The sequence below is a fragment of the Benincasa hispida genome, chromosome 6 (assembly GCF_027475165.1).
Source record: "Benincasa hispida cultivar pf3 chromosome 6, pf3_genome.v1.1, whole genome shotgun sequence".
Classification (NCBI taxonomy): Eukaryota; Viridiplantae; Streptophyta; class Magnoliopsida; order Cucurbitales; family Cucurbitaceae; genus Benincasa; species Benincasa hispida.
In genome coordinates, this window is record NC_143483.1 from 42,319,584 (window position 1) to 42,341,298 (window position 21,715).

The window sequence follows — 21,715 nt, forward strand, 5'->3', positions numbered from 1 at the left end:
AAAACTTGAAGGATTAGATGAAAACTAAACCTAAAGACAAAACAATATTTTTTCAAAATAAAAATTTAAGAATTCATACATAATACTTTTTACCCTTATCGAAAAAAATAGAAAATTTTGAAATCTATGTTACCCTTTTAAAAGTTTAGTTACTAAATGGACACAACTTCAAAAGTTAGTAAATTTGTAAATTTCAACAAAGGAGAAGATTAACGACCCAGTCAGACTAGAGGGGTAATATAGTAATTATTTACTCGAAGATGTCAATGATCATCGTCGGCTTCAAAAGAGGCACCTGCTGTTGCTCATCAGTTCTCCGTTTTCCTCCGCTTTACGCGTTCGAGCCATTCCCGAAGATTTAGTGTTGTCTGTGTGTTCCTTTTATCCACCTGAGAATCCATTTCCAATTCCGTCTTTCACTGGTCTGTTTTGATTTCCACTTTCTCTCCCTCTCTCTCTATCTGTGCGCCATGGACTGAGCTGACGGTTTCTGATTGTGGTGAGTCTCTTTGTTGACTAGTTTAAGCACACGTACACTTCCAATCCAATCACAGTTACCCAATTGATTGATTGTTTGTTAATTGCTTTAGAATCTATCTGTTGTATGAATTGGATGCTGGAGTTTTGAGGGAAGGGGGATTTTGTTTCTTCTTGCTTGTCATACATGGCTTTGTGTAATTGACTGTTTCAATGGTATCGGATGATTCTGGGAGGATTGGGAACTGGGAATTGCTTATGGGGTTTGAACGGATTGAAATGAAGGATGTTATAGTGTTTTTGAGGTTTTAGTTTATGGAGATTGGGTTGATTTTGTTGCTTTAAGTATTAATTGTAATCTTGTTATCACATGAGAAACCATGAAGTCTTGGTATTGGGTTTTTTTCTGGAAATGATTTATCTCTCATGGTTCGTTAAGAGTCCCATGGTTAAGATCTTAGTTCTCTGGTTATTATGTATGGTAAAAATGGTAAAGAAGTCATGGGTATGAGAGTGTTTCATCTTCTAGCCTGCAAAATGTGTCGATCTAATTAGTTGTAACTTGTGGGTTTTACATTTCTAGAAAATCGAAGTGTAAGTTGGAAGCAAACCGGTTAGAATGTGGAGCGCTTAGGAAATGTGCTGATTAACTTAAAAAAAGATACGGTGTTCAATTTATTATCCCAATTGGTGTTCTAGTGTGCTATACTCCTGTGGTATATGTTATTATTTTTTCTTCTTGATATTTACTTTAGCGTGTTGATCATTTTTGATCACCTGTACTTCATCATATAAGTTTCTGGAAATTGTAGTTTCATATTCTTTTTTGTCTGAAGTATGGGTGTTGGACTTCTCCAGTAGCCAGTGACCGTTTATTACACTAGTGCCTAATGTGAAGGATAACCACCTTAACATGCTTTTCTGTATGAATTCAGATGCTTGTAGAAAATGTTTGATTGTGGTTACAAGTCACAACTGATGGGTGGTCAGCGAGAAAAGTTTGTGAGGTAAAGTGACTCTTATTTTGTTCCATTTTATTATTTCCCCGTAGGTGTTGAAGATGGTTAACAGTGTACTCCCTGCAGTCATGTGAAACTTTTGAACTGTTCAATAAATCTACAAGTTTGGAATTTTGCCCTGTTGTAGCTATATAATTTATTATGTACGTATACAACTTGCAAAACTTAGATCAATAGATAACTTTTTCTTCTATAAGGCTGTTAATTTGATCGATGGACTATTAATAACATTTAAGCCTGCAATTGCACTATAAGTTGCTCCAGCATAAGGCATTTTTAGCTTACTGTGTGGTATACCTATGAACCATAAATCTACATCCAAGTCTTCAAAGAACCTGAGTGAGGAAGAGTAGTATATAACAACGATCACTGTGTCAATATGCATAAATTGTAGACTATGCAGAACTAAGATTTGGGAACTTTATATGGTCCTCTTTCTAATCCTTCTCAATCTTTTCTTAAAAAGGTATTATCATTAATTTTTTGTTGGTTAGAAGGGGGAGAGACAGTGGAACCAGTTCTTGGTATTGGTTTTTATTTTATTTTTCTTGGATAACTGATATATTGGCTAATTAAGCTTCTTATTAGGTTTAACGTCTTAGGCTTTGGTGGCAAAACATTTTTGTAATTATTTGTTAGGTCTTATTTTACTTGATTTTTTTGAAAAAGAAACATAACTTTTCATTGATAAAATGAAAAGAGTAGCTCAAATATACAATAACCTTCTAGAGGATAGAGAAATTGCAAAAAAATTAAGAGGAAAAAAAATACTATTGGGATACAAAGAGAAGTCTTATTTTACTTGATTGGAGGCTATTTCTTTAGTTTGCTTCGTTTTCTCGTGGGCAACCTTGTATTCTTTCATTTCTTCTTAATAAAATTTTTGGTTATTCATAAAATAAAAAGCTTGGCTAGATAAGCTAAGGCCAAGAACCCACGTTGTGAGAAGGTCCCAACTCTTTTCCTTTGAGATATCTATCTCTGAAACTTTGGGTACTTCTTTTCTTAAACAAAAAAAGAAACAACTTTCTATAGATATACGAAAAGGAAGAAAAATTTCAAGGATAGTAGTTTCCACTGTGAATGAAAAAAGACAAAACACCCGAAAAGAAAGAAGCCCAAAAATCTATCTATCCCTTTTCCTATACCTCTCAGTTGTGCTGCATCCATTGAAAGGTTCTTTTCGAATTTTCTATGGAAGGGAACTAAAGACAAGTGAGGCACGCATAAATTGAGATGGGACAATTTTTTTTATTTTTATTTTATTATTATTATTTTTTAAAAAAATATTTTTAATTTTTAAATTTTAAAGAAACATAACTTTCATTATTATTTTTTTTTTGTAAAAGAAACAATTCATTGATATATATAAGGGGAAAACCTCGAGCAAAGATATTACAATAGAGATCGCCAATTACTAACTAAAAAAGACAAACTAAAGTGAGAGAAAGGGTGCTTACGAAGAAAAAAGCATTAGACAAAACAAATTCTAAAAATCAAGTACTAGAAGAGCAAGTATCATTAAAAAGTCTTCCGTTCCTTTCACCCCATAAGCACCAAAGGAATGCACGAATGAAGGCCAACCAAATCACTTGTTTAGTACCAACAAAAGGATGACCCACTACTGTGGAGGCCAAAGCATCAGAAATATTATTAGGACAATTGAAGGACCAATCAAAAGCAGGCAAGAGAAGATCCCAAAAGCTAGTAACAAAAGAACAATGGAAAAAAAAATGAACTAGCGATTCAGCATGCTTATGACACATATGGCACCAAGAGGGAGACAGAGACATATAAGGCATACAACACTGCAAACGATCAACAGTATTGATGGCAACCCAACTGAGCTCCCAAAGAAAGATTTTAATCCTCTTGGGATATCTGTCCTTCCAAATCACCGAACAAAGGTCAGTCAAAACCGAATCCATATCACCCACCAAAGCAGTCTAAGCCTCGAAGGATCAAGAGGCCACAACCAAGCATCAGGGAAGGAATGTAAATGGATAGATGCCAGATGAAGAGATAATGAAGCCCATTCAACAATCTCCAACTCCAAGCAGACATAGAAGAGAACTAAGCATTAGCAACAGTAACCTCAGGTTGCCGCACAAGACGAAAGAACCTTGGATAAACATTAGCAAGGACACCACAACTTAGCCAAGAGTCATTCTAGAAAGACGTAGAAGAACCATCACCAATACGACGTCTAATCCGGATAGCAATTAGGTCAGCAAATGTACAAATGTACCTCCAAGGAGCTCTAAAAGAACCACTAGAAATAGATGAGGGCCAAACATAAGAATAATGCCGAGTGACCAATAGGGTGAGCAACAGTAAGGCCCAACATGGAGTTGTGGTTAAGAAGACGACTCAATCAAACAATGAGCAACTAGTATAAATAAGAAGGGAGAGAGAGGGTCACCTTGTCTTATTCTGCGAGAGGGAATAATTTTGCCACGGGGGCGGACATTAACAATGATGGAATGATTTGTACTGGTTATGCAACCTCTGATCCAAGTGTGCCAACGACAACCAAATCCTTTTATCTGAAGAATAGAATCAAGGAAATCCCAATCAACCGTATCAAAGACTTTCTCAAGGTCTAGTTTTAAAACAATCCCTGATTTATTCCTCTTAGTCTAATCATCAATAAGTTCATTAGCCATCAAAGAAGCGTCAAGAATCTGTCTATTAGCCACAAAAGCAAGCTGATTGGCAGCAATGGTGAAGGGAAGAACCTTCTTTGGACAATTTGATAAAACACGAGCAATAATCTTATAGACACATGGAATAAGACTGATAGGTCTATAGTCCGAAACAGATTTCGAGTCAACCTTCTTAGGGACTAGAAAAATATAAGTCTCATTCAGCTTCACATTAATAACCCCAGATGTATAAAAATCATTAATAACTAACATCATATTAGTTTTGAGTGTAGTCCAGAAAAACCTAAAAAATTCAGCTGTAAAACCATCTGACCTAGGAGATTTATTGACACCAAGGGAGGAAACAGTAGCAGAAACCTCGTCTTCAGTAAGAGGACGCTGAGGGTCTATGGCTTGAGGGGGCGAAATAGGATTCCACTCAGGATTAGTTGGAAGAAAACGTTGACCCATATCTTTTGTGAAGAGAGATGAATAAAATGACAAAAATTTGGTCTCAATCTTGTGTGCAGTCAAAAGACCATGACCATCTCGGGAGAAAATTTCAATAATGGAAGACTTACAGCGGCGGGTAGCAACAATTCTGTGGAAAAATCGGGTATTTTCATCACCCTCAAGAAGCCATTTAATCTTACAACGCTGCTGCCAATGAATATGATCTTGAATGGTAGGTTTTCAATATGTTAACGAAGAAGTCGATGCCACGTTAATTGATCCTCATCAAGGGCACCTTTATCTTTTAGATCATCTAAAATGGTTAATTGCGAGACAAGAGACGGAAGATCATTAACAACACTGCACCGATCCTTATTCCCATCACGAATAATATTTTTCAAACCCTATGGCTAGGATTTACGTTTGAAGTAAGGGAAGGTAAGGGATCGTTTGGTGGGCTCACATAATGGTCAGATAAAGAGAGAGAGGGAGGAAGATTTATATTCTCCATATTCATAGGAGATTTGGCCAAAGAAGGAAAGTTTGTATTCTTCCTGATTATAGGAAATTTGGTCAAATGATCAAGATATGGGGAGAGAGAGTGACCAAATGCTCGGATTCAATAACCATTGACTTGCCTTTTTCATTTAGCCGAGAATCAATTAGATTCACCTTTTCAGCAGCCCCTTTAATGTTGTTTCTTTGTGGAGAGAGAGGGAAATTCTGTTGACCTTGTAAATCGGCACTGATAGGTTGAATTCTCACTAGAGTTTCATCGGCGGCCAACTCTTTTGGTAGACGAATTTCATAAGGAATGAAACCTCGCTTGTTTTCCTTGATCTTCAGACGAGCAAATGAAAGAACCAAGCCCCATTTAGTTTGATTTGAAGGTTGTACAAATCCGCCACATATATCACCAATATATCTAAAAATGTCTTCAATCCAGTGAGTAATTGGGAGATGAAACACATCAATCCAGCCTCCATATGATGCAACTATTTGTTGTTGGAAAGATGATGGTATGGATGGGGAGATAAACTTAACTTTCAAAGGACCAATGGAAGTCCAATCCGAATTGGCACATAGTTTTTGAGAAATATCCGAATTATAAACGTGCAGCAGAGCTTTATCATCAGAGATGGGATTAATAGTACAATGAGATGATATATAGGATTGGAGAGAGTCACAGATAGCCAGCCATGAGTCACCAATTGCAAACCGCCGGACAACCACCATAGCTTGCCAATCAAACTGTGGTAACAAAGGGGCAGAGGAAGGAAGAATACCACTAGAAGTTGATGGGGGAATATCATTATTGGTCATGGAGAGGGGGATGCTTCTTTATTGAACTGCTGCTTTGTAAGTAGAGGTAGTATTGATTGTTGCCTTGATCATTGATTTAGGTTTCCCAGAATAATCTGAAACCAAGGAGAAGAAACAAAACCATCATCTTTTGTCTTCCATAGTAGTGACAAGGATTATGGATCGGTGGCCAGATTGCTCTAAAAGGGTAAACTCGGCAAAAAAAACCATATTTGTTGCTATGTTTTTCAAGCCACAGAGTATCACCATCATCAATCAATTTTCTAAAGTATTTGTGGTTGCAGGGATCGTTGAACAAAGATTGAAAAGAGGAGGCTAACCAATCAAGTGATTTCCACGAGATAAAGACAGAATGGATGTTGGATTGACTTTGTTCTGAAAGCTTGAAGTGTTTTCTGTTAACCGGGACCGTCGGTGTTAGGAGAAAAGTTTCCAGTCAATATATATCGACCGGATGATGGAAGAAGAAGGGGTAATCGATGGAGGCTAGGGCACAGTGGTTAGAGACTGGGGCATGGTGGTCGGGGCTAGAAAAGGAAAGTTCTATGGTGAGAAGGGGAGGGGAGAGAGGAGAGAGGAGAGAGCATTTTTTCCTTCTATGAGTGGGCCTTTCCAATGATCTGTCTATAACTTTCATTATCAAAGAGAAAGATACAAAAAGAGGGGGAGATGAGGTATCCTCACAGAACAACTTACAAAAGGAGCTGAACTAGTATAAATTTGGGTTAGGCTATAATTACCAAGGAATTTAAAAGTAGAGGACCAAGTAGAAACAAAAAGAGTAACCAAACTCCAAAAAAATCTGTCGTTTCTTGATCACGAAAGATTCTAGAGTTTCTTTCAAACCACAACCTCGAAAGGAGGACGAAGATCCCATTGGACCAGAGAATTTTTGTCTGAGTATTTAATTGAGGACCTTCAACTAAATGTAGAAGGGCATTTGAAGCTTTCTTAGGCCAACACCATTGCTTTTGAAAACAGTCTTCCCCAACAATCAACAGCAAAGGAACATAGGAAAAAAAGATGGGACAAAGTTAAACTTCCCCTTGAGGAAGGAGGGTTGGGGATTATTGACATCAAACAGAAATACGAATTCTTATTGGCTAAATGGATTTGGAGATTTCATAGATAGAAACCTGCTTTATGGAGAAAAGTCATTGTTGTAGAATTTGGTTCCACACATTTTGATTTCAAACCGGGTCACACTTCCTTGAAGCACCTCCAAGGGTCCCTGGAGATATTTTCAGTGTCAAAAACCATATATTCTCCACATTTCATGTATAGTCAGAAATTCCAATTTGCAGCTCCATTGGTTTTTGGTCAGATCCCTGGTTGGGGGACAACACTTTGAAAGACAGAAAGAAGGGCCGTTTGTTGTGGTTTGGGGGAGTGTGTGCTGTGTTATGGGATGTTTGGGAGTAGGTGTTTAGAGGTCCGGAAAAGGACCCTAGTGAGATATGGTGTTTAATGAGATTTTATGTATCGTTTTGGGCTTTGGTTTCGAAGTTTTTTTGTAATTATTCTATAGGTAACATCATGCTTAGTTGAAAGCCCTTTCTTTAAAGGGTTGCTTTTGGGGGCTTATTTTTTTCACACCCTTGTATTCATTTTTTCTCAATTAAAGTTGATTTTCCTATTAAAAAAAACACTTTAAAAGACAGATTTCCTTCTCTATTTGCCATCACTCAAAAGTCTAATGAATCGGTTTATGTGGGACCCATGTACTGGAAGCTAGAGTTTTTACCCTAAGCAAAATCTGAAGGATGAAGAAATTGTTGAATGCGCTATCCTATCTCCCCTTTTCTTTTGGATGAAAACAACTTTCATTGAGAGAAAAAATGAAAGAATACTGGGACATAAAAAAAACCAAGCCCACAAAAAAGGGAGCACCCTATACAAGAAGGAGCTCCAACTATGTAACAAAATGGCTATAGGATAATTATAAAAGTCCTTCGAAATTGAAGCCCAAAGAGAAACGTGAAAATGAGTGAGGGACCAAAATCCGAGGGATCCCTATCCACACCCCTAAACACTCTCCTATTCCATTTGCTCCACAAAACCATAAAATCACACCCACCCCCACACACCAAAGAAAACAACCTTTCCTCGAACTCCTCAATCATAGTCCTGACGTTATTGTGACGAGCGATCATCACTCCAAACGTTTAGAAGAAAGAATCCCAAACACACCATCCCATCCCATGCACTTGAATCCTCTTTTGTTATTTCACCTCATCAATTAAATTTTTGTTTTCTGTAAATGAAAAAGAAAAAAAGGAAAAAAAAGGAAAAACACAGGCAAGAAATCCAACTTGTAATGAACAAGAATCTCTAAATTTATTCGAATATAAGATTCTCTGCAAAGAACCATTTTCTTTCAAAGTAATTCCAATTCTGCATCAAGCTGAACGATCCAAGTACAACTTTGGTTTTTGGAAGTGTTATAAAATATGATTTGAAATTAGGGAATATTCCTCTAGATTTAAGCAATATTTAAATCCTCAGATATGATTAGTAAAAATGTTTTATGAAAAGTATTATTGTTTTGAGTATTCTTGTCTTCCTTTATTTGCACTTAACGCTTTATTGATTGAAATGAAAGTTACGTTTTCCAATATTCAGCTTAAGCCATTTGCATATTGCCTTATACAATCTCATATCTTTAATGCTTAGCTCCTAAAATAAACTTTCATTCTACATATTTAAACTTTTGATCTTGTTATTTACTTTTACATGAAGATTAGACATGTACCTAGCACATAGGTTCCTCGTTTAGCATCTTTATGAGCAAATTTTGTTTGAAATAAAACATTTGACTTTATTATTGGTAAGTTTTCTCAGTGGAGGGAGATATTTTCATCTTTCCTTCTTATTTCTTATATTTCTGGATAAGAAAGGAATGTTTTTCGTTAGAAAATTTTCACATGAACTTCTCATAATTGGACTTTAGCAGTCCAGAGTCAAATTAGCATCATATGTCTTATCTAGAAAAGTATTTAAAGCACCAAGGTTGTCATTTATTTAGTTGTTTAGAGTCTCTTTTTACATGTTAATAAGTTTGACTGCTAGAATTAAAATGTCATGGCTTCTTCTTAATGCTATTTAAGTTTCTCTTTTTTATTTTATGCAGTGCATGCATGTGTTTCTACCACAAGAAATCATCTTCTCAATGTTCTCGTTAACATTTGAGAAGCAATGACAAAATATAGAAAAAAAAAGGCCAAAAAATTGCACATATATTTGCATGTGCACATATGTGTGACATTTTGAAAAATTAATTTATAATTGATGAATCAAACATGAAGGGATTCCATAGAAGCCATTGAATCATCCATGGAAGGAAATGGACAAACTTGTTAAAAATGTGTTTTTCCAATTGTCTTCCTTTCTGGATATTACACAATGCAAGACTCAAATCTGACATGCTTTTTCGTTTTGATTATTTATTTCAAGGTTGGATGACTTGGATTCCCGATTGTCATCGCCTTCTGATGGTGGAATGAGAAGATGCGGGTTTAATATAGATGGATTTAACCGTGCAGTCCATGCAAATGAAAAGCCATCTGGATCCTTTAAGAGAGGAATGAGGAAAGGCTCGGAAGGACTTAAATCAATTGGCCGATCACTCAAGTTTGGGGTGTCTCGAGCTGTATTTCCAGAGGATCTTAAAGAGTCAAAGAAGAAAATCTTTGATCCTCAAGACAAATTGCTCTTATTTTTGAATAAACTTTTTGTCATATCATGTATTTTGGCAATATCTGTGGACCCACTATTCTTTTATGTTCCTGTCATTAACCCAAGCTCAAACTGTCTTGGCATTGATAGAAAGCTGGCAATTACAGTGACAACATTGCGGACCATCATTGATGTTTTCTATCTTATTCATATGGCTCTCCAATTCCGGACAGCTTATATTGCTCCATCATCTCGGGTGTTTGGGAGAGGTGAACTTGTGATTGATCCTGCACAAATAGCAAAGCGATACTTGCGGCGGTATTTCATCATTGACTTGGTGTCTGTGCTGCCCCTTCCACAGGTTTATAGACACTAAATTAGCTGTTATATTCTATATGCATTTCTCTCCATTTCTGAGATTTTTTTCTCTACGTAAATAATCTAAGCTTTCCACCTTGTCAATCAGCATTAGTATGTTGCATTGTCCAATGCTATTTTTACTAAAATGTTGCGGTGTCAAATCCCGTGTTACCTTTTGTTTAATTATTATTTTTGTGGGACCCTTGTTTGTCTGCTTGTAAATTCTGTTTCTAGGTTTGTCCTTACAAGCATGTTTACATATTGTACCAGTTCGGGTAGATAGCCCAGAGCCAAAAATCTCTTGTGAATTATGTCAATGGTGCAAATACTTTCAAGGGCAAGAGATCAGAAGAATATTTTTCGTTTTCTCTAGTGGCTTTCATCTTCTTTATGACGTTATAGGAGGTAGGAGAGAGAAGCTGATCTTCAAATGTAAAGGAGCCTTGTAATGATGTCATAGAGAAGAACCCATCTTTTTCAACGATCCATGTTAACTGATCCAGCAGAGGGCTTAGCATTTTGCTGTTGTTAGTTTTGAAAAGTCGTTCCAATCTTCAAGTCTATGACTCTAAGAGGAATTCTTGGCTCCATAACCATCCATCTTCCTCTTTCTGTATCCCACATCTAACAAGTGTAATTGTTTTGCCAAGTAGAGAAAGCATAGATCCTATGGAAGCTACTTTTGAGAATTGAGATGCCTCTGCCAGTCCAGTAATTATACCAAAAGAAGGTACTGATGCCATCCTTATTAATAAGAAAGGTATAATTATGAACATACCTTTAAGCTTCATGATGCAAAAATGAAGGCTTCTTGTGCTAATTAATCTGCATATTGAGGGAAGCTTTTAGTTGTACTAGTTGAGTATTTGACTCAAATCATAATCTTCATGGAACCTCTGAATCCACTTGGAGAGAAGAGCCATGCTTTTGTTCTTGGTTTTAGCTAGACAAAAGCCATCTTTCCAAGTTGGGGAAGCAACTATTTTCCTGTTGACAAGTGTAATCCCCCTTCTTCGTTAGTGCCCTCTCAAAGAAAGTTAACCAGCGCCCTTTCAATTTTTGTACATATTTTCCTGGGGGCAGCAAACACTGAAGGATAATAGGTTAGGAGGTTTAGAAGGATTGCTGGAGCAAGGGTGACTGGCTAACTCAAAGCAGAACCTATCCCATTTTCTAAGCCCACTGATTATTACCATTATTATTATTTTTTGCGTAATGGCACCCCTTTACACCCATGAGGCCGATTCTTTAAACATTACACAGGTCCTTGTATACATATTGCTAAACAAGTTGCACTCATCCACAATAATATCACTAATGTAATTGGCAATGGTTCATCCACCTCCTTTTGGAATGGGTTGGCACCTCCCCCCTCAAAGTCGCCTATCCAAGATTATATGCTCTCTCTAGCCAAAAGGGGGCAAACATTTCTCAGTGTTGGAACATGGAATTCGATTCTTGGGACCTTGGATTGCAGCAAAATCTTAATGAATATGAGATTGCTGAATGGGCTAATCTATCCAAACTTCTTGTGGCCCGCACCGACACCATGACTAATGATACTTGGAGATGGAATTTGGACAAGTCTGGTCAATTTACCACCAAATCTCCCATACAACATCTTGCATCCAATGGTAATGATCAAAACGCTCTCCTTTATGCTAATATTTGGGGGGTTCCTATCCGTAAGAAGATTTGGTTCTTTTTGTGGGGGGTTAGCCATAGTAGCATTAACACAGCCAATACTCTCATAAAAAAGGCTCCATGGATGATATCCGCTCCAAGTCGGTCCATACTCTGTTGTACTAAAGAAGAAACCATCATGCACATTTTGGTTTTTTTTGTGAATTTGCTAAATCATTTTGGAGGATAATTTTAAATTCTTTCAACTACCAAGTGGTTTTCCCAAATGATCCTCTTACTATACTAAATATGCTTTTTATTGATCATTCTTTCAAGAAAGAGAAGGCGATTATGTGGGACTACACCATCAAATGCTTCTTTTGGCATATTTGGAATGAACAGAATCGCCATATTTTTTAAGATAAGCAAAAATTTACACAATTCTTTGATCATCTTTTGTACACTTCTCTGTCTTGGTGTAAATTTACCCCTTTTTATTGTGATTACAATCTTACTTCCCTTATGGCACAAAGGAATAGCATCATGTAATCTCTTATGGCACGTTTGCGTTTGTAATTTCATATTATCAATGAAATTATAATCAATTTCTTTTTCTTTGTTGCATATGGGATCTTGGGAAGGTCCAAATATGTAATGGGAAAGGATTGCATCAGGCAATCCCATAAGGAGGCAGTGTTCTACTTCTTTTGTATTTAGGTCTACACTAGCCATAGTTGATTTAATGATATTGATCTTGAGCTTGAGAATACCCTAAAGGCTGTAATGATCAGAAGCAAATTGGTCTCCTTGCTTTGATCATCCACATGGAAGAGGAAGGTATTTAGGTTTATGACAACCTTGTGGTTTTGATTATCTAACTCCCTTTTTAATTAGCATTTTAATAGGCATTGTTGTAAATTTTGTTTTGGAGAAATTCATATGTTTGTCTTTTTTAACTGAGAAATCAGGATTTCATTGAGGAAAAAAACGGAAGAATACCATAGGGCCAAACAAGAGCCAAGAAATAAAGGGCCTTACAAAAATGGTAGCCAGAAAGGAGCCTAATAGGATTTAATCTGTGATTTATTGAAAATTCACAATCTTTATTGAAAATTCACATTCTTATTAGTTCCAATTTAAAATGGTATTGCCGTTCAAGTCACACTCTTATATTCACAGTCTGATTTTCACATGTTCCAATAATTCGTGAGTTTTTCTAGTAAGATTGTGAATATTGAGAATTAATCTGCCATTTATTTATACACAGATTGTGGTTTGGAGATTTCTTCAAAGGTCAAAAGGTTCAGATGTATATGTGACAAAACAGGCCCTTCTTTTAATTGTATTCCTTCAATATATCCCAAGGTTTTTTAGAGCAGTACCATTGACTTCAGAGTTGAAAAGGACAACAGGCGTTTTTGCAGAAACTGCTTGGGCAGGTGCTGCATATTATTTGCTATTATATATGCTTGCAAGTCATGTAAGTCCCTCCTTTTCCCTTCGTAGTTGGTCCACAGCTTGTTAAGAATTCTGCATTTTGTTTTATTTATAATTAATCATTGCAAGTTATATAGAAAAAGGATAAGCAGCTAAATTTTGGCTTTCCCGTTAAGAATCCATAAATTAAAGAGAATTTTATTGTTTGTAATTTTGCTCATTAGGAGAAATTTGACCTTAAAGTTTCAAGTTCATCAAATTAAGTCTTAAAGTTGATTATTCATGAAATTGATAACCCCCTTTTTGTTGGTTAGTCATGAATTTGATAACCCCCTCTTTGTTGTTCCCCTCTTAAGATTTCTGGCGAAGTTTGAAAATCCTTGTCTGGATGATACTATAAATGCGCGTGCTTGTTTTAATATGTGTGTTGGATGGATGGAGTTGGGGATTTTAGTGCTTGGCTTATTGCTATTATTGCTTTGATTGTATAAGTTTATAGTTGGGTGGACATTTTCTATCCGACTTTTCAATATTTTAGTGGCTGGATTTTGGATGGTTTATTGGTTAATTTTAGATACATACTAATTTGATTTTCAGAAGGGCTATACCAATAATATGTTAGTTTACACTATGAACCACCAAAGCATTGCTTAGAAAGGGAAGATTTTTGGGAGGAATTATTGTGATTTTCATGTTTTTTGCTCGGGTAGGTGGGAATTGGTGATTTCGATATCGCACTATGGTTGAGCTGTCATCTTATATCAAGCTATTTGGCATTGTCAATTTGTCAAGATAGATCTAATCGTTCCCATGGTTCTTTTTAAAGTCATTTGAAATGGGCTTGAAGATTTTCTTTTTGCAATTGGTTAGTTTTCTGTTAGGCTGTTTTGAATTCTAAGAGTGCAACTTCTATTGTAATTTTCATTTTATCAATATATTTTTTCCTTCGTAGAAAAATTAACAGATTAACAGACTTGCAGAGGTAGAAGAACTAGAGGGGTGTTTTTTCTTCTCTCTCTCTCTCTCTCTCTCTCTTGTGTGTGTGTGTTGGGGGGTGGCTTTGCAAGTTGGGTTTAGGTATCTACTAGCTTGAAAATGAAAAATTCTGTTTGAGGTGCAAGTTCAGAAAGGTTGGGTTTAGGAAGACTTCAGGGTGCCTCAAGGTTTAGGAAGAAGCTCAAACTGTGTTTTTGGGTGCAGGTTTAGAAAATTTAATAATTAATGTATATGTTTCCAAATATTTTTTTTTTAATGTAATTCACTTTAAAATAAATAATGATAGTTAATAGTATTTATTTTATTAAACTAGTGAATTAACTTAAATGAATTATTGGGAAGAATTATCTTTAAGTGTCATTATTTTTTTTTACTTTGATTTTGATACAAATTTTTTAATCTACTTTCGAGTTAAGAGTAAATTGAAGTTCTTATTCAATTGTATTAAGTTGATGGTTAGAATTTAAATTTGTATAAGTTTTTAAATTTAGTTATTTTATTTTGAGTATTAGTTGTTTTAAATTATTTGATCTTTTGAATATTTCTTTAGATGTAATATAAATTTGCAAACATAAACCTATGCAAGGATAATGTGGTCGAACCAATCTTTTTAATTTTTTATAATATAAACTTATGTTATTTTAATATGCCAAAATGTTTTTTTGACAATAATTTGCCAAAATACTACTTATGTTATTTTATAGAGTAAAAATTTGTTAAAATTATAAATTTTGTTTCATAATGAAATATTTATTATCATGTTATTTCATTTAACTGAAGAAATACAAAATAAACCAAGTTCGAGGCATTTGGAACCTCCCTCTAGAGTATGCTAACTCAAGCCCTAAACCTCTCAACTATTTCCTACCTTTACTTACTCTCCCTCCCTCTATTTATAACAAGATTCAGTAACTAACTTCCTATCTAATTACCCCTATACTCTTGACTAATGCCATACTAATATATTTTTATCTAGGTACGTTACATCTTTCTGCTTTTTGTAACTGTCAATTAGGGCTTATTGTGTTGGATTGAAGTTTATTTCATAGTCAGGGTTGGAACTCTTTTCTTTTGTCCTCGTAAATTCTTTCATTTTTTTTTATATGAAAGCTCGATTTTTTAGTTTTAAAAAATTGAAACCCACAGTTAATAATAATAGTTTATGCTCGGATATTTCCATTATTTTTATTAAATTAAAACAATATTTATGTTATAAAATTTAAATGGATCACATTAAATTATTATTGTTCTTGAAATCCTAATGAAAATTTAAAATAAAGAAATAAAATTTTAAATCTTATGTGTTTATTTAGAAAATGGCTGAGATTTCAAACAATAAGAACTTTCAAAAGTATAAACAGATCCGTTATCCACCAAATTGAGTTTATTTTTACTTGATTTAACGTTGCAGATAGTAGGAGCATTATGGTACTTGTTAGCTGTGGAACGCAATGATACATGTTGGCAGAAGTATTGTAATGCCCCTATTTGCAGGAAAGATTTCTTGTATTGTGGTAACCAAGACATGAAAGGTTATGCAACTTGGAACCAGACAGGTGTGGCTGACCTTAAGTCAAGTTGCAAACCTGCTGATGAAAATGATCAGTTTGATTTTGGAATCTTTCAACAGGCGTTGTCCTCTGGTATTGCCGCCTCCAAGAATTTTATCGCTAAATATTGTTACTGTCTGTGGTGGGGACTACAAAACTTGAGGTATGTATTACCTTATTTAAAGAAGCCAGTGGATTGTGTCTGCCGTGGATGTTAAAAGGCTGTTGTTCGCAGAGAAATCTTTCCCAGGGAATTTGTACTATATAATGCATGTACCTCCTGCTTCACTCTCAATAGTCATATCTATGCATTATGCACCCATGTTCACGTAGAAAAAAATTGTGCATCATATACTAAGTGTCTGCAAGAAAATGTACATCAAAGTTGATACAATTGACCTTTGATTATCTCTTTTCGCCTTATTGATTGAATCAAGGTTGAAAATTTTCGTACATGATCTTTTACCCAATAAATTATATGAAAATGATAATTAGACTTGAAAATGCATAAGCATACGGGCCCATGTTTTTGACTGAAGTGCTATTAGTTATTTTATTTTTATTTCAATTCTTGGCAGTACGCTTGGGCAGGGGCTTCAAACAAGCACGTACCCGGGTGAAGTGATCTTTTCTATAGCATTAGCTGTACTTGGTCTCATTCTCTTTGCCCTTCTTATCGGCAACATGCAGGTAACACCATAGTTCGAATTAAATAATGACTGGGTTTGTGGTTCAAATTTCTTCTTTCCTTTTTCTAGTTAATGTTGGTGTTGAGAGCATTGGAGGTCTGGTAGGCCTCCTGTTTTCTTTGTATGATAATTAAAGATCTGATTAAAATTATAGGCTTGTGATGCTCATCTGAATGTTTAGCATTGACATTCGTCAATAGAAGAGTTAAAAGAAAAAAAACAAAAAAAACAACAACAGACGTGATTGGTGTAGGTTTTTCTTCTGAATCTTGTTTCGAGAGTTGATGTGCTTGTAGGCTTCCAAAAAAAAAAAATGACTATTTAGGGTTTAATTACTTAGTTTATCGGCTGGGAAATGTGTTCAGTGCATTTGAATAAATTATAGAATATAGGTGAGATTCACAAAGTTGATCAAATTGAGTATCTAGGTTAATTAATTAATGAAGCTACAAAGGTCCTGCAAGAAGAAAGGTCGCTTGAGTTTAGTTAGTTGCCCCTCTGTGCAACACATATAGGGGCCATGGGAGCATTAGCGATCTGGTACTAGCAATTGACTTGCTTCTTTCAAATTGTTTCTATATGGAATTGTGATGCCAGGATCGTGGGGAATTAAAATATTAGGAGTTTTCGAGCAATTAAAATTTAAGGACCTTGTTTTGTAGTTTGCATATGTGCAAAGTGGCCCGGACATTGCTAGGCTCCTTGTCCATCCCTTTAAATATGTTCTTCTAATTTCACCCCAAAGATTCCACATGATACACACTCCCGCCAATTACAAGAAACAACCCTTATTGTGAAAAGACGGATGGAGAAGGAATTCTCCATTTATATCTCCCGTGCCCCTAGGACGGGCAAGCATCAAACCAAACATCTGGAAAAACAAATTTCAAATTGCATGTGCAAACTCACATCTCCAAAGAATGTAATCCAGGCCTGACTTTGTTTTCGGATAAAGAATATAACAAAATGAACCCACTAACTATGTAATCCTCCTCGAGAGTCGATCCAAAATGTTTGCACGTTCATATAGAACTTGCCAAATAAAGGACCTCACTTTTTTAAGAATCTTAAACTTCCAGAGGGCAGAGAACAGTCTTATTAAAGGGAGTGGGATTTGGCAAACAACGAAACAAATTTCCACATGTTCATTTAATTAGTCTTAGTAGCAAACTTTATTTTGTGCGCTTAATGCAATTGTGGCTACTGTTTATATTTTATGAGCTAATGCTATTATGGCATCTGTTAATATTTTGTGAGCTGATGCAACTCTTGCCAACTTTTTGGATGGTTTGGCTGAAATGGCTATAGAATTTTTTACAATATGGCCTGGTATGTGCAATTTGCAACTTTTCTAGTAGTTAGATGGAGTTCCTTGTCTGTCTTCCTTTTTACTTATGTCATTTTAATTTAAGACAATTGCAGATCTTGTTATTAACTTCCATTGGAAAGTTATGTGGTAAGTATCTTATCAACTTCCTTGGGACATGTCGATTTAGCGTTTGTTATTTTTTAACAAACTATAATTAATGGCATCTACAATAATAGGAAGATTTAAGATATTTCTTGCTTTAGCATTTGAGATGTAAGTAGATATTTTGGCCTCTTTACCCATCTCAGCAGTAAAGAGGTTGACAGATTGGAGTAAGTGCTTAACTGAGATTCTAGTCTTGTGAAGTTCAATATTATGTTCTAGAGTGGAAAAGAGTAAACCATGTACGTAGACATTCAGAAACTGATGTAATGTTATTATGGCAGACTTATCTTCAATCTCTAACTATAAGGCTTGAGGAAATGAGGGTGAAAAGGCGCGATTCAGAGCAGTGGATGCATCACCGCTTGCTGCCGCAAGATCTTCGGGAGAGAGTCAGGCGTTACGATCAGTACAAGTGGTTAGAGACTCGCGGGGTGGATGAACAGAGTTTGGTTCAAACTCTACCTAAGGATCTCAGGAGAGATATTAAGCGGCATCTTTGTCTGGCTTTAGTAAGAAGGGTAAGGCTATTGCTTGCTTGCTTGCCTTTTTTTTTAAAAAAAAAAAAAAAATTTGGTTGTTTGGTTTCATATTCTTTCATTTTGCAAACGTGGGGATTGTTTTGAATATTCTCATTTCTCACAATATCTGCCACAAATATTTAGTACAAACTCAAAGGGTGGAACTAAATTTCTTTTAAAAAAAATCCATGTAAATAATATGTCAGTTCATGATAACTTATCGAATAATCGTTAAGTCTTTGGCTTTACCTAGGGTAAGGCTGTTGCTTTGGCTCTTTTTCCTTATTTCATTCTTTTTATCAAGCAGTACATTTTTTTTTTACCTCAAGTATGAATATTCTAACTATATCTGCTACAACAGTTACACATATTTATATCGTGGAACTAAGGGCCTGTTTGGATTGACTTGAGAAAAAAGTGTTTTTCAAAAGACTTATTTTTATTTAAACACTTTTGACAAAAATGGTTGAAAATACACTTCAAAAACTATTTTGAGTGGTTGCCAAACATTTCAATTTTTTCCGAAATGACTTATTTTTTAAATTAAACACTTAAAAATGCATTCCAAACACACCCTAAGTTTTTTCGAAAACTCTTTCACATGGATATAAACTGATAACTTGTTGAAAAATTATAGGCTTTAGCTTATAAGTTACTTTCATCCTAGGATTTGTTTTGCGCTCTATAATTCGTTAACATTTTTCATAATCCCTGATGATTTCTAGGTTCCTCTGTTTGAAAGCATGGATGAGAGGCTGCTTGATGCTATCTGTGAGCGGCTGAAACCATGTTTGTTTACGGAGTACACTTACATAGTTCGTGAAGGTGATCCAGTTGATGAGATGCTCTTCATTATACGTGGTCGGCTCGAGAGTGTGACCACAGATGGTGGGCGGAGTGGATTTTTCAACCGTACCTTTCTGAAAGAAGGTGATTTTTGTGGTGAAGAGCTTTTGACCTGGGCTTTGGACCCGAAATCTGGTTCGAATCTTCCATCTTCTACAAGGACGGTAAAGGCTATTACAGAGGTTGAGGCTTTTGCCCTCGTTGCTGAAGAGTTGAAATTTGTGGCCAGTCAGTTCAGGCGCCTTCACAGTAGACAGGTGCAACATACGTTCCGATTCTACTCACAACAGTGGAGGACCTGGGCTGCTTGCTTCATTCAAGCGGCATGGCGTCGGTATTCCAAGAGAAAATCTATGGAACTTCGTCAAAAGGAAGAAGTTGCCGCAGAAGAATCTGAGGGATCTCAAACTGCTACAAGCGGAGGCTCTTATAGTATTCGTGCAACTTTCTTAGCTTCCAAATTTGCTGCCAATGCTCTCAGGGGCGTTCAACGATATCGGAACGCAAAGAGCGCTCAGGAATTGATAAAATTGCAGAAGCCTCCAGAGCCAGATTTTAGCGCTGATGATGCAGATTGATCCATTATGTATTGTGACAAAAATTGAATGTATTATTATCTGACTCATGGTTTTTATTTTGAAATTGATTAGGTGGGGTGAAACTAATGTATTATAGATGTGCTTGTAGTTTGTAACTTGTAAAAAAGTTCCTGAAATCAATCTGGAATATGTATTTTATTTGTGCTTTATATTTTATTTCGAAGGCTTCTGCATACCAGGTTGGAAGCTAATGGACAGAGGGATTCTCTAATCCTCCATTCTTTTAAAAGTGTCAAAATAGGAGTGTCAAAAAATTTGGCCCCTTATTACATTACATTAATCCTTTTAGTATTTTGAAATCCTTAAATAAAGGATTCCAAAATCTTGTGTCCCCATATTTTGGTGTATTTGTGTGATTAAATTTCTCGAAGAACTCCTGTAACATCAGATGGTTATGTTGCTCTCACTAACGTAGCTTTTGCCACATTGCCAAAAGACGTGAGCAATTATTCTCTCTAAAATGAATGACATTAAAACTTTTTGGCTAAATTATAATAAACTCTGTTAGCACAGACCGAAAATGTGCTAATTTCCTTAGTTTAATTCAGACTTATTTTAGGATTTTATACGTTTATTCTATGATTTTGTAGATATTGAACAACTAAGAGGTAGAATTGACTATTGGAGTTGATACGGGACGAAAATGAACCCAAATGAACCCAAATGAAGCTTTGGAACATCAATCATGAAGAGAGAGGACATGACGAAATTGCCCTTAGTGCTTGGCACAGTGGTGCCTTGCTTAGCGTTGCGCTTGGCGCAATTTCCAGAAGCTACACTTTCAAGGTAGCACTGCGTCGCAGCGTTCCGGACTTTGACGAACAGACATGCCCGTGTATGTGCGCTGTTGCGCCTCTGCTGCCCACCCCTTTGCACTTCGATAGATATGGCCAATGCCGCGATACCAACACTTTATATAAATGAAATATTGCCCAATTTAGGTCATTTCACCTGCAATTTTGGTTTTCTTTTGATTGAACTTCATTTTGGCACACTATGAGTGTTAAGATAAGTAATTTCTAGTTTATGGTAAGATTAAAACCTATTAAATCTTGGTTGGGAGACTTGAATTTTCACTTCTATGATATATGTTTGATATTTCTCTGTTCTTGAATAAAATATTAATTTCTATGCATTGAATTTATGAGTTTCTGGGCATTTCTCATTAATTCCTTGATTGTCAGAGAGTAGGAACACATCTAATGTATTTTTAATCTCAAAAGGCAAAGGGTGAAAACATTTTTGGGTGTGATTTTAGATTGTTTAGAACGATTTTTTCACAAACATATTGCATGATTAACCAATTTCAAGAATGAAGGGATTGACCAAGGCTCGAAATAGCAAGGAACGAAGTAGCTCGACCGATAGGGAGAGGGGGAGGAAGTGATTTTTCTCTGCAACTTCCACCAGCTTCGGGGTCTGGGCCTGATCCCCTCATTTCTTCCTTAATTGCAGGTGACGCTGGCTCGAGTTCTAGTAATAGAGATTCTCATTCTCCTTCTTTAAGACAAACACTTCGATATATTGAAAGATTTTTATTGGAAGAGGAAGAGGAGGTCTTACCATATATATTACTTATGTTGTCGCAGATGGGTTCTTACTTATTAGTAGCATATCCGCTGTTAATATCTTTATGCTCTTAACCTGTATCAGCCAGTTTAATAAAAATGCTTTGTCTTGTTGTCTATTTCAACCCTATTTGATTTAGTAAGGGGGAAGGCTTTCTTTAAGAATATCCTTTTGATAAAAAAAAAAAAAGTGCTTTTTTTTAAGATGTATTGGTAGGCCATCTAGTAGTCTTCCGTAGGCCACTAGGGGAATGGTTTACCACATATATAAAATAAGTTATAGTTTCATCCCCTAGTATAAATAAGGTTATCTGACTTAATCTATCTGGCAATAAAATAAAGAAGGTGCTTGCACTTTGTTCTCCTATACCTCTATGCTTTCTGGATCATTAGTCATCCCTTTTTTTTAGGGCTATAGAGAATTCTTCTTCTTGAGGCTAATTCTTTTCTTGGGAGGGTTCTA

The 21,715-nt window shown here is 35.8% G+C and overlaps 1 protein-coding gene across 1 annotated transcript; it reads left to right on the plus strand.

The window, feature by feature from the left end:
* The first annotated feature begins 241 nt into the window (after nucleotides 1-241).
* Nucleotides 242-19,833, plus strand: LOC120079819 (putative cyclic nucleotide-gated ion channel 5). The gene is made up of 8 exons (XM_039034232.2): nucleotides 242-499; nucleotides 1,413-1,484; nucleotides 9,371-9,953; nucleotides 12,843-13,055; nucleotides 15,420-15,721; nucleotides 16,137-16,248; nucleotides 18,003-18,239; nucleotides 18,965-19,833. The coding sequence occupies exons 2-8, from the start codon at nucleotides 1,426-1,428 to the stop codon at nucleotides 19,661-19,663; spliced, it is 2,205 nt and encodes a 734-aa protein (XP_038890160.1). The 5' UTR covers nucleotides 242-499; nucleotides 1,413-1,425; the 3' UTR covers nucleotides 19,664-19,833.
* Nucleotides 19,834-21,715: the final 1,882 nt, after the last annotated feature.